Source organism: Prunus avium, chromosome 3, assembly GCF_965620075.1.
Source record: "Prunus avium chromosome 3, drPruAviu1.hap1.1, whole genome shotgun sequence".
In the NCBI taxonomy this organism is placed as follows: Eukaryota; Viridiplantae; Streptophyta; class Magnoliopsida; order Rosales; family Rosaceae; genus Prunus; species Prunus avium.
Window position 1 is genome coordinate 39,914,562 of NC_142286.1, and position 15,254 is coordinate 39,929,815.

Genomic DNA, 15,254 nt, shown 5'->3' on the forward strand with positions numbered 1-15,254 from the left:
CAGCTTTGTGCATATTATATTTATGTCATGTGCATGCTTTTATGACAACCTACATATTATCTAAACCCATCTTATGTCCACCAATTGGTGTTCTTCCGTATCGTGCTGCCTCCTGCGCCATCCTAAAACCAGAGCATCATTTCATTATGTGATAATACTTATATCATCAAATCAAATGAATTTCTGAATTTCTCCCTTTTTTTTCTTCTATTGTTTATAAAGAGAATTGCCTTGATTTACCACTCATCCAATTTGGTACATGCTTTCCTAAATTAAAACTTATGGTCTCATGCTAACAAGGTCTAGCCAAGTAGAAAAGGACATTGATTTGCAAACAATGTGTCTCAAATTCGAACCCTCATGACATTTATTTTTATGTGTGTGTGTGTGAGAAATTCATGTTTCCTTAAGTTTAAATTATTGCTTGCACTATAAGTTTAGACATTAATTAATTTTCTATAACTAGACAGACAATGTGCACGCAAGAATGTGATAGCTAATCATGGTTCCATTGCAATTATGCGTCCCTAGATTTATTGACTCAATTCATACGTAATTCACTTTACCAAAAAAGAAGAGTAAAAGAAGCATAATTGCAGCTTTAAACAAAGAACGCCAACAAGCAACTAGTTTGTATCAACATCAAGTTGCTCTCATCTCATCTCAACTTTGCAAGAAAGCCAAAGCCCGAGTTTGCCAGAGTCTGGGGATAAGACCAAATCATTTTGCCCTGATTGGCAACGACCTCAAAAATAAAGTAAATTAAAAGAGAAACTTCTATATTGGCACGGAAAACAATAGCAACTGAAATATTTGACAGACGCTCGTTTTGTTAAAGTGACAACTAAGATCAATTGGAAAAACAACATTATCGCTACTTCCAAGCAAAATAATCACATGCTTTGTAGTGACTGTGTGGAGCCTGGAGAGAGGCTGTCAAGATAATAAATAGAATAAAATCTCCAAAAAATATTATTTTGTGTCAAAATTTTGATTTTGTATTTATTTAAAGTTGTCAATTACTTAAGGAACCCAAGTTGCTTTGCTTTCAAGTGAAAACACCAGACACAGAACAAAAATCTTCAAAACAAAATGGCTTAAGCATCCTTTGGCTCCTGATTCTTGGATAGTAACCGATTCCGCTCCCAATCCTCCCACCTCTTTGGCAACGAAAAACCGTTTTTTTAACTGCCTTCTAATCGTTTCGCAAATCACAAACCCCGTGTGATGTTTTTTTCTTAAGAAAGATTAAAATTTTCAATCCAATTCAAAACTCCAACGTTTAAAATTGAAACTTCAAGAAGAAAGAGACCCTCCACCTTTAGTCCGTCCTAGTCGTTTGGTGCCAGAAGAAGAGTAAATCACTGATTTTGAGTAAGTTTCTGATATGGGTTTGCGGCATATTCACTTGTCGTGTACCCGTCCTGTGTTGTGTAGTTTCTGGTTTGCTGCTCTTTGTGTCACTAAAAATGAGATTGTTACTGTTTGCAGGCTGAATTCCAGTTGAATATGAGGTGGGTTTGTTTCTATTGACTTTGGGAGATCTGGTTGGGCGAGGAGTCTGAGTTCTAAGAAGTAAGGAGGGAGATATGGAACCCCCAAAGGGGGTTTTGGCTTCTTTGTGGAACTTTATCTGTTTTCTACCTTACTTCATTGGCCTTCTTCTTCTTGGCAACTTTAAAGGTAAATATCAGTTTGTCCTTTGATTCCTTTTTCTTGTGCTAGTTGGTATTTCTGGTTAACTCGAAACTGATTATGTGATTATATTAGGTTCTAAGTTTTGATGGGAAATTGATAATATTTTGGAAACAAGGATTTTATTGTTTTTACAAAACAGTTTAGGACACAACACAATACTGTCCAATCATAATTTTATATGTGCTTAATGTAACCTCTCCATCTGGCGTTGAACCTGTGATCCAATAAAACTGGGGTTCTTGACTTTCATTTCCCATTTGCCGAATTATTGTTTTCTGCTGATGCTGGACCTGGCAGTGGTTTGGTTTTCTTTTGCAGAACATTTCTATCTATATTACCATGTCTGAAGGGATAAGATTTCATCCACTATGTACAATAACAAGCCTGTGCCTTGAGTATCATTTTTGAATTTTGCTTGCTTACTATCTTGAAATGGGTTGTTAACGTTGTAACTAGGAGCGGATTGATTAGTTAAGACACATTGCTTGAAGGAGTATGACTTAAGGAAAACACGTCAAATCTAACATCACAGTATTATTTCAGGTATTCTGTTCTGCCCATTAATTTGCCTTATCATGACAATTGGAAACTCGGCTATCATATTGGGTCTTTGGCCGGTACACTTTCTCTGGACTTATTATTGCATGTTTAGGTGCGTCCCTTGGCCATGATGTTCTTTGTTTCATTAGTAATCTCTCTCTCTCTCTCTCTCTCTCTCTCTCTCTCGGCGACTTTGGGAGGAGGGGTTGGGAATCTCGTTCTCATGTTGTGTTAAAGCAACAAAAGAATAAACCTTTCTTGAGATTCTTCTTTTTTAATTATTTATGTATTCATTTTATAAAATGAGCAGAGCTAAACGATATGGACCAGCTCTGAAGATTGTTGTCTGCATATTTGTACTCCCCGTCCAATTGATCTTGTGGCCAGTGGTTGGAATCGTTGGAAGTATTGTGGGTGGAGCAGCATATGGCTTTCTTTCACCAGTAATGGAAACTTTTCAAGCTGTTGGAGAAGGGAAGACCGATCAATTGTACCACTGCTTTTACGTATGTCTTCAATTTTCAGTTGTGTTATAAATTATGTTTGCTCTTGTCCGCGCCATTATGGAGATTTTTCTTTCACAATATTTTGCAGGATGGAACTTGGAGCACTGTCCAACGGTGCTTCACTGTTGTGAGGGATTTTGGGGATGTTTGTTACCACACATACTTCTCGGTTATGGATGACCTGAGACAAGGAGGTCCTCCAGATGCAAAATATTATGAGATCAGGTATGTTAATCCAGGAAGTTAGGGATGAACTGCGTGATAATTTTCTTTATCATTTCAGTTTCATGTGGTTTGCTTTTGTGGTCCAGCAGTTTATCTCATGATCATTCTTTGTTTCTCACCAGAAAACTTTCCAACTTTCTTGCAGGGTGCTATATCTTCCTGGGGCTGTTATAATATCAGTCCTTGGTTTCATGGTTGATATGCCGGTGATCTCATTTATTGCCCTATGCAAATCCCCATACATGCTCTTCAAGGGGTGGCATCGTTTGTTTCATGACCTTATAGGTCGGGAGGGCCCTTTCTTGGAAACAATATGTGTTCCATTTGCAGGTCTTGCTATCCTACTCTGGCCATTGGCTGTTGTAGGGGCAGTGCTGGGATCAATGGTGGCCAGTATCTTTCTAGGTGCTTTTGCTGGAGTGGTTGTTTATCAGGTTTTTCTGTGCTCAATTTTTCTCTACCGAACTTGTTTGATGTTACTTGCATGTATCTCTCTGTGTATATTCAGATATTTTTTGTAATGTCCTTGTCATGTAGATCGTAAGTATTAAGAGATTGTATGACCTTTGGGTTACAGGAGTCCTCATTTTGGTTGGGGCTATGCTATATCATTGCATCCTTGTCCATATATGATGAATACAGCAATGATATCCTTGACATGCCAGAAGGATCCTGCTTTCCAAGGTTATAGTCAAGACTCTAAAGTATAAGGTTTTGATATGGGGTTGTGCACTTTGATATTATTTAATTGATTTATTGTAATGACAGGCCAAACTACCGAAAGAAGGCCAAATTGGTCCGAACCAATTCTCGTGGACCCGCTTTCTCAAGGCCCGGCTCCTTCCGAAGTGTTCCCTCCCGCTCGGTTTCGTTCACTAATCCTATCATTGAGTTGAAGCCCCTTGAGGTATGGTGCATGTGTTATGTGTTATGTTTAGCCTTAATGGCTGCTTCGTACTGGAATCAATTTTGCATATTATCTGTATGTGTTGGATGATGCATGGACTAAAGTGTACAATTTTGACTGCTGAGAACACATCCTATTTAGTTTATGGTTTAGGTGCTGATGAACAACTTTCATGGCTCGTGTAGCTAATTGATAGCTTATTTAAGGAGTGTAAACATCATGGGGAAATCATGGTTTCTGAAGGAATAATAACACTTCAAGACATTGAAGATGCCAAGTCCAGTAAAGGTAGCAGAGTTATAAGCATTGGCTTACCAGCTTATTGCCTTCTTCAATCACTTCTGCGATCTGCAAAAGCCAATTCGGCAGGCATATTGTTAAGTAAGTCAAAAAAAAAAAAAAATTCCCTGAACACTCTTACCAGTTAACTTGTGTAATTTTGTTTTATAGAATTCTATACTGAGATAACTAGCACAAATAGACCAAACAAACACTCTCTTTGATTGGTTTCTCCAAACTTCTGTTGTTTTACAAATTTTCATTTAATACTCTCACAACTGATGACTAAGTTTGTACCTGATTGATGTAGGTGACAATGTTACTGAGTTGACTAGTTCAAACAGACCAAAAGAAACATTCTTTGATTGGTTTTTCAATCCGTTGTTGATCATCAAGGACCAGATAAAAGCAGAAAACCTTTCTGAAGCAGAAGAGGCCTACCTTTGCAAGTTAGTTCTGTTGAATGGTGATCCTTTGAGGTCAAAAAACTCAAACATTGGCTCACCACCTGAATCCGAGCGTAAACAGGCTGAACTTGATGCATTTGCTCGAAGGTAGTCATGCAATTTTGCTTATATTACAGGATATTCTGATTTTTTTTTTTCCCCTTTCCCTCTTTTCTCTGGTTCTCTATTTTGTGATTTATCCTATTTCTCATGTCATGTAGGCTCCAAGGTATCACTAAGTCTATCTCAAGGTATCCAACTTTTAGGCGTCGATTTGAGAATCTTGTGAATGCCATATCTGATGATCTTGCCCAGAATGATGGTAGCAGCAAACCAACCGATGGACCAAAAACAATTCCAAGATCAAAGAGTGCCTTTGCCCGATTATTCAGCCAGAAATCTATTAGTTTTACAAACAAAACAAGCAATCATGGGTATGATCCGGAGTCACAAACAGTTGTAAATGATGTGACAATCACTTAATGAAATATGTTAAAAGTAGCCTTTGTTTTCTCGCTTTTTTTCTTCTTCTTATTGGTTTTTTTAGAGATTATTTTTGTTCATTCTGCAAAGGGTAGTTAACCTAGAAGAATGTATTTTTCGATGTACTGTATGTATTTTTCAATTTACTGTATACAAATATGATTGCAATTGCAAAGAGATGAATGTTGTTGGTGGATCTGATATGATACCTTACAATTGCTTTGACTCCTAACCTCTAACAAACGCTCTCATACGTGCTTTGCTTGTGATATCAAGGCTTCTACTCTATATATAAACTTATGCAGCTTTATTTTCTTTCAATCAAACTTTCATTTATCACCTGCTGGTTTTGGATTTGACACTGACCCAGCAACACAGTAAATGCTCCAGAACCACTAAACTCAACAAATACAGAACATGAAGCAGGGTTACCACAGTGGTTGTGGGCCCTCCGCCTTCACCCCTGCTTGGCACCCAGGATCGAAACCTTAGGTTTCTTTTCTCCCAATGTAACCAAAAAAGAAGTAAGCTATCCGGGATTAAGAACCTTTGATTTTCACACCATGTTCAAGTTTGTTGAAGTCACGACCCATGATCCACCATAATTCTGAACGTGCAAACTTAAAAGTTAGCTCACGAAAAGATAAAAAGATAAAAAGAAATTCCAATTAGTAATTGACCATGTCAAAGCAAGCCCCAGCTTCTCAGGTCACGTAACCTCCCACTACCTATGTTAGTGTAGCAACTAACTCTCCCACAAGTACTATATTAACCCCATTTCCACCTCAAACTATCTCACATCGCCTGCAGTTAGTTGTTGCACTCTGATATTCATCATCTCCTTGAGACTACCGAGAGCTTCTGTGTTGAAAAAGCTGCCCAAAATGGCTAACTGCAACATGAGCTGTGCCAGAGCAACCCTGTTTTTGTTGACCATTTTCATCTGTTTTGGCCATTTCTCAGTCTCTGCCTTTGAGTTCCAAGTAGGCGGAACCAAAGATTGGGTTGTGCCTCCTACTAATGACAGCAAAATCTACAACGACTGGGCCTCCGGAAACCGGTTCCAAGTGGGCGACACCATCCGTATGTAGACGCTAAACACATGCCATTTTCATGCTACTTATAATAATAACTATGGTTTTTCTTTTTCATAGTTTTATAATTATGTGGTTTGGTGCAGGTTTTAAGTACAAGAAGGACTCTGTTATGGAGGTGACAGAGGAAGAGTTCAAGAAATGCAATTCAACTCGCCCCAACTTCTTCTCCAACACTGGAAACACAGTTTACCTGTTTGACCACGCCGGCTCTTTCTACTTCATCAGTGGAGCTTCTGGGCACTGCCAGAGAGGACAGCGCATGATCGTTAAGGTGATGTCCTTGGAGGAATCTCCTTCCAGCGACCGCAGATCTTCTGGCTCTCGTGCTGCGGTTTTCTCAGTCTTTGTTCAGTTAGTTGTGTCCTATGTTGCTTGTCTTCTCTTCTAGTTGACATGTTTCATTCGTTTGTGTATGTTAATTAGGATGTTGATTGTTGATGTTTAATTCGATTTGGTCGTATTGTTGCTGTGTTTAGATATTCTAGTTAGTCTCTGGAGTCTTTGTTTAAGTAATAGCAGGTACCAACAAACGATGTTTAAGCTCTAGTTAATTTGGTTCGTACATTAGTCTTCTTGTTCTGCATTGATCGCTCGCTTCTATTTCATGACAGAAATTGGATGGTTTTGCATCTTAGATTCAAGCAGAGGAAATTTAAGTGTAAAAACAAAAAATACGAACATCGATTGATGGATCTTGCAATGCTAGTAAAATCAAAATTGGCCATCTTTGCTAGAAAGAAACTCTATGCCTTGAACAAATATATATCATTCAAATCTTTCCAAATACATATATACATACAAAGAATGGTGAAAACATGTTGTCATGTTGAAAATTTAAGTTTTCCTAAAATTGAGAAAATGTTTTATACTATACAAAAGTATGGGGACATTGAATTAAGGGGTTTAACAAGGAACAATCACAGAAAGAGAGAGAGGGAAGGAAGGAAACAACAAATTCCTTGCCATCAGACTAAGTAGCAGTGCACGCATGGATGGATTAATAATTTGTGATGATATGCCACAATGCTCCAATTACAACGTCTCAGATTCTCACTCCACCAAAGCCAGGAGAGCTTCACATGCAGCAAAACCACTTTTTCTGCAGTCAAATTAATCGATGTATGTATAATTCCCGAGAGTTACGCGAAGAACGAATAGAATGAATGAATCAAAGTGAGGGTAATTTGGTTGAAATGAATGAATGTTGTTACCTCTGGGGGATATTGAGAGTTGGGTTCTGGTTTAGATGAAGGTGTTCCAGTCCCAGGAGCCCCATTGGACATCTTCTGGTCTCTAGCTTTGGTAAATATCACAGTAAAACCTTCAGCTGATGCAGGGTTATTCACATCCCACTCTCCAAATTTGGGCAACGGTCGTCCAATATCCTGCTGCACATCCATTCATTCATTTTTAACCTCAATCTCAATCTGAAACCCTCTTCATTTTAACCAGTCCAAAACCATTATCAAAAGTTGCTATATGACATAAACTTCAATTCAACAATGACACATTTTTGGTTGCAGCTGAAATAACAATACAAGAATCAATTATATCTAAACCACCCTACGTAATCAACTTCGAAACAAATGGTTTCAATCAATCTATTTTTCGGCCTAAAAGCATCACAAAAAAGAAAAAAAAAAGGAGCAAGATGGCCAGAGATAATAACAACAATTAGAATCCGAATTATATATTCAATGCAGATACATAAGATTATGGATTCTGGAAATTAAGAAAAAAGAACATACCGATGCCATTCACAGGAGATACGCAGCAGCGAAATGTTAGGATTCAGAGGAAGAAGAGAAGAAAGAAAGATTGAATAACGAGAGAAGAAAACTGAGGCGTGAGGGTATTAAGGAAGCCTAAAGCCTACACCCATGCAAATGGCTGGCATAAATCGTCACCCCAAGTAGTTAGTTAGTAGTTATCACGTAGTTGTTGTACCGCAACTGTCCCCTCCTTTGCTTTGTCACAAATTCTTAACAATAATCTCAATGACGCTTCTAATTAATTCCAATTATCGCTTCCTAACTATGTTTAGCCACCTCCCATCCCCTCTTCAAACAAACTTATCCACGTTACCATAATGTACACCATATCAAATTTGTTTGGTGGCTATGTAAATTAAATTCGATTATTATTGGATGTATTATATTGAGCAACAATTCAACATATGATAAAAATGATAATATATATATAACTCAAATGATTAAGAGCAGAAGTCCTAAATACGATTTCTCAACCAGCCAATATCACATGTTAAAAAAAAAAATGACACTAAATAATTATAAATTGAATCGGGCAGTACCAGTCATCAAATGGATTTGTATCATCAAGGTTCGGCGTGAAGAATGGCCCACTTAACAAGCATTTGGGGCTTAGAGTAGCCCATCAAAGTTGGGTCAATTTCTTTGTGCCACGTGGCAATCATCCAATTGTGGTTCCATGGTGAACACGCGCCTAGAAACTCAGAAAAGCAGATATTAAAATCAAACGACTGCTGCATAAGCAAACCACGCTAACTCCTAAAACAAACGGCTCCTGATCGGACACGTCACCACAGAAAGACGGAATACACAGCCAATTACTACACGGAATTGAACTAATCCCTCCATTTAAATTTACGAACGTACCCTCGACTGCTCTACGTCTTCCCGCTTTATAACCCATTTTGGCATTTCCGTCATTTTCTCATACCCCTGAGAGTCTGAGACCCCAGGCCCCTCCACTCTCCCTCTTTCTCTCTCTGTGTATTCCTGTAGAAGAACACTGCAAGTGTAGAGAGTCCAGAAAGGCAACAATGGCGACGGGGTTGATACGGAGGGCCATAGCCGCAGGCGTTTCATCTGCATCGAGATCGACAGCGGCGTCGTTTCGGTATGTGGTGGTGCGGGGCATGGCGTCGGAGGTCCAGGCCCAGCAAGTGGACCTCAAGGCCCAAGACAAGACGAGCTTGAAAACGTTCTCAATCTACCGGTGGAACCCAGAAAACCCTAAGAAGCCGGAGCTCCATGAGTACGAGATCGACCTCAAGGAGTGTGGGCCCATGGTGCTCGACGCCCTCATTAAGATCAAGAACGAGATGGACCCCACCCTCACCTTCCGTCGATCTTGCCGCGAAGGGATCTGCGGCTCCTGCGCCATGAACATCGACGGCTGTAACGGGCTCGCTTGCTTGACGAAGATAGCGCCGTCGTCTTCCGTCGGAGCAACGACGATAACGCCGTTGCCACACATGTTTGTGATAAAGGACCTGGTGGTGGACATGACCAACTTCTACAATCAGTACAAGAGCATAGAGCCGTGGCTGAAGAGGAAGAGCCCGCCTACTGAGCCCGGGAAGGAGATTCGCCAGAGCAAGAAGGATAGGGCTAAGCTGGATGGGATGTACGAGTGCATATTGTGTGCCTGCTGTAGCACATCCTGCCCCAGCTACTGGTGGAATCCGGAGACTTATTTGGGCCCCGCCGCCTTGCTCCACGCCAATCGGTAATTCATTTCTCTCTCTCAATCCCCAATTTTTTTAGGGATATTGATTGGTGATTGATATATTTGCATGATCATCTCTTCGATGTAGGAATTATCCTTTTTGCTTTCTGTGATTATGAAAGTTTTGCCTTTTTTCATATTTGTTGTAGTCTGATGTTGCTTGATATCTTTCTTCAAGGATTACTGTTAGATTAGGTTAATGTTTGTTTATGTGTAATGTGAAAGATTGATGGTAAATTTGTTGTTTGGGTACAAAAAGTTTTGTCTATCTTTTTCATTGGGAAGTTTTATTGTGATTATTTTCTCGAGAAATGAAGTTTTTCTTTTTCAATGTGATTTTCATGCCAAGATTTGCGCTGCTGCTATCAAATCTCAGTGTTCTGTCTCGCGTGTTGAATGATGAATGACTGAGATTCTACAACAGTCGTATTAGTTGTGGCTCTCTTTAGCATTTACCTGATCAGTTATGCACTGAGAGTAGTGATTGAATAAGTTGCTTTTAGTTCTTATTTTCTTATCTTTTTAAAGAGTTTTGAGGAGCTAGGTTGATAGAAACTAACTCAAAGCTGCAGTGTCTGTGAGCTCACGACCTAGGTTGTAGTGCTTAATGTGATAGTTCTCGAAGGCGATGATGAGGGTGCTGGGTGCCATCTCCAAAAGCCTTTAATATGATGAGAAAATTGCTATGGAAAGAAGTAAAAGAGAAATAATACTATGATACAATTGCATAATCCATATCATATTTTGGCTTATTAGCTTTTACACGGCAGTGCTTAATCTCATGTTGTTTGGATAGGATGCCTGTCAAACAATGTTTGTTCCTTGACTACCAATCCCAAAATCTGAATCTTGCCATAGAGTTGGGATTTCTCCTCTGCATATAGCATTTGTTTGTAGTTCTACATTATCATTGGTAAAGGTAAACACTAGATCCTGAATCATTCTTGTGGTGTTATGCAGGTGGATAAGTGACAGTCGTGACGAATATACAAAGGAGCGACTGGATGCAATAAATGATGAGTTCAAGCTCTATCGCTGCCATACCATATTGAACTGCGCTCGTGCCTGCCCAAAGGGTTTGAACCCTGGAAAGCAGATCACACATATCAAGCAGCTCCAGTTAGGAGCTGGTGCTTGAGTGTCTTGAGTTTAACAAGCCTAGTGTGTGCATTTGACCAGTAATTCTGGGAATTTTTTTAGGTTTCATCAATTATGCGGTTTGATCAAATAATTTGTGAACTGATTGTATCTTTTGTATCCCTTTTATAAAAATGGGAAGGAAGGCTGTTGCTTTTGTTTATAAATAAGTATTTATAGAACTCAGTCTCCCATATATATAGGCTTCGGCCGTGAGACACTGATCATCTCCTTCAGCTTCTGCATGTAGAAGCTTTTCATTGTTCCAAAAATGGGAAATGCAGCGACTCTGGCATATCAGAAAACACCATATGAAGTTCAGCTGTTGCATCACATGAAGTTTCTTCATGATACCTGCAACTCTCATTATATCAACCTTTTTATTTTTCTTCTTACCTAATAAGGAACCAGAAATGGAAAAATAAGTCATAGCCATTTCTTTTATAATTTTCTTATGATTCACGGAAGTTGTGATTGTTCTGTACCCCTTAGAATAGATATCCATCAAAGATTAAATCATTGTATTCACTCACACATTTATAGGATGATCCATACATATATGTTTGTATAGTAGAGATTTTCGTAGTGTGACGCATATCTCAAAATGGGTTAGGTTTTTTTCTCTCCTGAACTCCAACAGCTAGGATGCCTATAAATAGACACAGTTGCTAGTGAGAAAACTTCTCCTACTGGGAAGCTAATCTTTATATCAATCCTATATCTTCCCATATATCATAACCAAGGTAATGATGAAGTTGCTGCTGCTGGCTGGCTATTTGGTTTTTATGATCGTTATACAAGTGAGGACCGAGCCTGTTCAAGCAACCACTCGCCTTCCTTTTCTCATTAACTCTCAAGACCTCGAGCCATATGAATCTGTTACTGTAACAGGTAATCTAATTAAAACTCCCTCATCTGGTCCACTTGGGCTTTCATTTTCACTTGAACTGGATTCTGTCTCCAACTTGGAGAGAAACTTACTTGTCAGGAGTTGCATACACCCTCTCTGTGTCGTAATGAATCAAACAAGGTGTCACGTGACGAGAGAAACAGAGAGGTGTATGTAATCTGTTACATGATTGATGGATAAATGCATCATGGGATTTACATGCTCAAGTAATTTTAATTAGCATCATTTTTCTGCAGGATGCAACAATGACTGCGACACAGCCTGTTGCAATTGCGATATCAGCAAACAGCCTCCATTATGTGTGCTATGTTGTAGAGAAGACCCTTGACTTGATGAAATTGCGAGTTCTAGGATTTCAAAGTAAACCCATCCGCAGGTAGAAGTTATCTTTCGGAGCCATCATGACGCCATTGGCAACTCAAGTATCGTCTTCCTCTTATAACAAATACCACTTCCCCTGCTGCAATTTTTAAGCGAACGTTTCCAAATTTCAACTTTCAGCTGCTTGTATATCATTTTTGGTTTTTCCCATACCTACGTAAATGAATTCTAATTCCATATCCTAGCATTCGTTTGCATTTCTTTCCCACAGTTTCTGAGGCATTAAAAATAAACAATTTACTGTATTTTCAAGGTATTCTACTTCCATGAAATCAACAAAAACGAGTTTGGAGGGGTTTGGGGGAAAAGGCAGGCCATGGAAGAAACTAGCTCTACCACTCCCTATTGTACAAGAGTGAAAAACTTTATTGCCACTTACATTCTAATGCCAATTATTACAACATTAATTTAACCTCACCTCATCGATCACAACACAAGCTCACAAAATTTTGAGCAGCACAAGGAAGAGTTCTACATCTCTATAACGGCGTGAAGATTCTTAGAAAAACCACATAAGACCTAGCTCTTACGAAGATTTTAAAAAGTAAGAGAATGGAAAAAATATGCATGGAGATTAAATCCTTCTTGAAAGACCTAGGAATACAGCAGCTGATGCGATCTGTACCTTGAGATCAGCTAAATCTACATCATGACCGCCTTCAACCAAACCCCACCTGTCCACCTGCAAAAATAAGAGAAGGCTTTTAAAACTCTGCAAGAGCCTGTTAAGCGAGTGATCCATAATCCATTATCTCCAGACAAAATTTTGTTGTCCAAGGAGAGTATGTATTTGAATATTTGTTTGCATGTAGTTAAGTACATCAATAAGAACCTGTAAATCTTCTTCAAGCCTAATCAACTCAATTGCTTCTTCAATTTGTAACTTCCCTCGATAAATTCCAATAGCAATTATCAGAGAGTGTGCTGATGATGCAATGGCATCAATTGCTGCTAATTCACAGTCATCTGTTTGCTTTAGCACGGTTTCTATAGCCTTTGTAAGACCATCCTCCTGCTTCCCACCAAAAAAGCTGGAGTACACAACAGGCTTGAAGCCAAATTCTGACTTCACCCAATCAAGTAAAGGATCAATTTTCTCCACTTGCCGTTCTACAAAAAAAATTGAGGCACTATGAATTAGCAATAAATGTACGTTGTTGAAATTCATATTAATTTAAAGGAAAAAACACCAATTTTGGAGTTAGGAACTGTAAAGGAATAGGCAAAGCAATGCCACAAAAGGTTCCTTGGGCTTTACATAATGCCAACCATCAAAGCCTTCCTTACTGACAATTCAATATCATATATAAGACTAAGAGAGCAAGAATGAGCGAACTACACTTCTTGCTTTGTGTGCAGGAATGTAGAAGAAATGATACTTATTGTGCATAATGATACGTCAGTATTCCTCAAATAGAATAAATAAAAGACGCACACATGACGCCGCTTGTGAAATAACTCAAAACTGAAATAATCAGACAAATGCAGAAACAGCATACCATTGACGACGCTTGTGAGATCATTGTCGTCTGGTGCGCGACAGAAGACTAGATCTTGATTAAATTTCTGCATCAAATAATCTATAACTTTTGGCCGTGTGAGAGGAACTCTTTCCAGTGCAGTACAAGCCAGTCTCATGAGAGGCATCGTGAAGGGCCTAATCCCATCTGTTTGCTAAAAATAATTAAAGTTTCATAAGACAACCACCAAACATCTTAACACAAGTCAAGAAAAACACACAACCTCGAAGTTTTTTCTTTTTTATTAGCAGTAGTTCCAGCAGCTTGCACAAAAAGCCTTAATGTAAACGAGAGAACAGAGCTCCATGAATAGAGGGCAGAAGTTCAATTTAGAAAGGAACCCACTTGTGTAACTTTCAACTTTCAAAAAACCAATTTGAACTGAGCTATTACTAATGCAAAACATCCAAAGTAGATAGGAATATAGAAACACAATCAAGGAGAAGAAAAAAAAAATCAATTTAGAGAAACCCATTTGAGCTAAGTTACTATAAACTTAAAGGCCCAATTCAAGTAAACAATTTCCAAGCTTGAGTGAAACTTATTTGAGATAATAAGCTTCTAAAAGTTGAAAATAGGGCATAAAAGCAGCACACCTGGTATTCCCACTCAGCAGCAATGGCCTTAGCTAGAGCTAGAGTAGGAAGCTTGAGGGGCCTTTTGGAAGGCGTTTTGAGTGTTCGGTAATCAAGCATTACAGTCCATCCATTCCCATCATCGGCCTTCCTCGTCGTCACTTGGTTGTAAAACCTCTTTCCCACAATTGACCCCGTCATGAACGACATTGGCATCGTCACCGACGACGACGCCGTTTCGTGCTTGGAACTCGAACTCAACGGCTTAATGTGTATGCTGTCATCTTGATTGTTTCTATTGTTCTTGTTTTCTTGGCCATCGGACGAGAAGCTGAAGGACGACGATGGGCCGTCGGATTGGGGCTGCTCGACGGCGGTGATGGAGCTGAATTGGCGAGATCGAGAAGAGAGCGCTGTGATTAGTTTGGAGTTTCCGATTGATTTTAAGGTTCTGTTGATCAGTAAATTGGCCATTCTATAATTGGAATTAGAGTTCTCCAATTTCAATTGGAGCTGGGTGGAAATGGCTTCGTAATGTGAGTTTTCAGTAGGGTTTTGCAGTTGCGGGCAAAGGAGGAAGATGCATTGGACTAGATGAGATTCTGGGCTTACAAGTTCCTAAATTTAAGATCAGATTGGGCCTTGGGCTATCTCAGATGGTGAAACTCGTCTGGGGTAGACAAGTAAAATGAGGAGGTTGAGTGAGGAGCTTATTTGAGGAGGTGAAATCTCACCATCAACAACCAAAAACAAAGTACATGGGGGGGTGCATTGGGGGGTCCACACCCCTTTTGATGGTGAGATGGGCCTCCTCAAATAAACTCATCACTCTACCTCCTCATTATAGAAGCTCCCCCTAATTGGGTGCTCAGAGAAATTGTTTTTCATTTTGGTTTGGTAAAGGAGAGAGTTACATCCAAGGTTATGTGTTCGCATAAAATAAAAAAAGGACATGTGTTCAAATTTCCCGTCTCTCTTAATATTGTTTGTGTCAAAGAAAGAAAAATGGACAAAAAGAGTTGCCAATTATTAATTGTAAAGGTTGTATCATATCATTG

At 39.2% G+C, this 15,254-nt stretch overlaps 5 protein-coding genes across 5 annotated transcripts; 3 read left to right on the forward strand and 2 right to left on the reverse strand.

Annotated features, from left to right (window-relative positions):
* Positions 1 to 942: 942 nt before the first annotated feature.
* Positions 943 to 5,261, forward strand: LOC110756511 (putative membrane protein At3g27390). The gene is made up of 11 exons (XM_021957952.2): positions 943 to 1,374; positions 1,492 to 1,683; positions 2,242 to 2,350; positions 2,549 to 2,744; positions 2,833 to 2,969; positions 3,115 to 3,403; positions 3,547 to 3,653; positions 3,738 to 3,876; positions 4,062 to 4,257; positions 4,466 to 4,709; positions 4,823 to 5,261. The coding sequence occupies exons 2-11, from the start codon at positions 1,590 to 1,592 to the stop codon at positions 5,082 to 5,084; spliced, it is 1,773 nt and encodes a 590-aa protein (XP_021813644.2). The 5' UTR covers positions 943 to 1,374; positions 1,492 to 1,589; the 3' UTR covers positions 5,085 to 5,261.
* Positions 5,262 to 5,968: 707 nt separating this feature from the next.
* On the forward strand, positions 5,969 to 6,690 carry LOC110755690 (early nodulin-like protein 21). Its single transcript, XM_021956927.2, has 2 exons — positions 5,969 to 6,167; positions 6,265 to 6,690. Exons 1-2 carry the CDS (start codon positions 5,969 to 5,971, stop codon positions 6,567 to 6,569), a joined length of 504 nt encoding a protein of 167 aa, XP_021812619.1. The 3' UTR covers positions 6,570 to 6,690.
* A 217-nt stretch (positions 6,691 to 6,907) lies between these two features.
* On the reverse strand, positions 6,908 to 8,046 carry LOC148296159 (protein NOI4-like). Its single transcript, XM_088251137.1, has 3 exons — positions 7,930 to 8,046; positions 7,393 to 7,569; positions 6,908 to 7,280 (listed from the first exon to the last, which is right to left on the reverse strand). The coding sequence occupies exons 1-3, from the start codon at positions 7,936 to 7,938 to the stop codon at positions 7,257 to 7,259; spliced, it is 210 nt and encodes a 69-aa protein (XP_088107263.1). The 5' UTR covers positions 7,939 to 8,046; the 3' UTR covers positions 6,908 to 7,256.
* An 816-nt stretch (positions 8,047 to 8,862) lies between these two features.
* LOC110755946 (succinate dehydrogenase [ubiquinone] iron-sulfur subunit 2, mitochondrial) lies at positions 8,863 to 10,992 on the forward strand. The gene is made up of 2 exons (XM_021957275.2): positions 8,863 to 9,673; positions 10,634 to 10,992. The coding sequence occupies exons 1-2, from the start codon at positions 8,985 to 8,987 to the stop codon at positions 10,809 to 10,811; spliced, it is 867 nt and encodes a 288-aa protein (XP_021812967.1). The 5' UTR covers positions 8,863 to 8,984; the 3' UTR covers positions 10,812 to 10,992.
* A 1,405-nt stretch (positions 10,993 to 12,397) lies between these two features.
* Positions 12,398 to 14,802, reverse strand: LOC110755934 (ATP12 protein-like protein). Its single transcript, XM_021957264.2, has 4 exons — positions 14,218 to 14,802; positions 13,601 to 13,775; positions 12,934 to 13,211; positions 12,398 to 12,783 (listed from the first exon to the last, which is right to left on the reverse strand). Exons 1-4 carry the CDS (start codon positions 14,668 to 14,670, stop codon positions 12,676 to 12,678), a joined length of 1,014 nt encoding a protein of 337 aa, XP_021812956.2. The 5' UTR covers positions 14,671 to 14,802; the 3' UTR covers positions 12,398 to 12,675.
* Between the last annotated feature and the right edge of the window lie 452 nt (positions 14,803 to 15,254).

Excerpts from the sequence above, each read along its gene's own strand:
- LOC110755690 (XM_021956927.2), top strand. The coding sequence starts at position 5,969 with ATGGCTAACTGCAACATGAGCTGTGCCAGAGCAACCCTGTTTTTGTTG. Across the intron at positions 6,168-6,264 it reads CCAAGTGGGCGACACCATCC|GTTTTAAGTACAAGAAGGAC; the intron begins GTATGTAGACGC and ends GGTTTGGTGCAG.
- LOC148296159 (XM_088251137.1), bottom strand. Across the intron at positions 7,281-7,392 it reads ACTCTCAATATCCCCCAGAG|AAAAAGTGGTTTTGCTGCAT; the intron begins GTAACAACATTC and ends ATTTGACTGCAG.
- LOC110756511 (XM_021957952.2), top strand. The coding sequence starts at position 1,590 with ATGGAACCCCCAAAGGGGGTTTTGGCTTCTTTGTGGAACTTTATCTGT. Across the intron at positions 3,404-3,546 it reads CTGGAGTGGTTGTTTATCAG|GAGTCCTCATTTTGGTTGGG; the intron begins GTTTTTCTGTGC and ends TTTGGGTTACAG. Across the intron at positions 3,654-3,737 it reads GAAGGATCCTGCTTTCCAAG|GCCAAACTACCGAAAGAAGG; the intron begins GTTATAGTCAAG and ends TTGTAATGACAG.
- LOC110755934 (XM_021957264.2), bottom strand. The coding sequence starts at position 14,670 with ATGGCCAATTTACTGATCAACAGAACCTTAAAATCAATCGGAAACTCC. Across the intron at positions 13,212-13,600 it reads TCTCACAAGCGTCGTCAATG|AACGGCAAGTGGAGAAAATT; the intron begins GTATGCTGTTTC and ends TTTTTTTTGTAG. Across the intron at positions 12,784-12,933 it reads GGCTTGAAGAAGATTTACAG|GTGGACAGGTGGGGTTTGGT; the intron begins GTTCTTATTGAT and ends TTATTTTTGCAG.
- LOC110755946 (XM_021957275.2), top strand. The coding sequence starts at position 8,985 with ATGGCGACGGGGTTGATACGGAGGGCCATAGCCGCAGGCGTTTCATCT. Across the intron at positions 9,674-10,633 it reads GCCTTGCTCCACGCCAATCG|GTGGATAAGTGACAGTCGTG; the intron begins GTAATTCATTTC and ends GGTGTTATGCAG.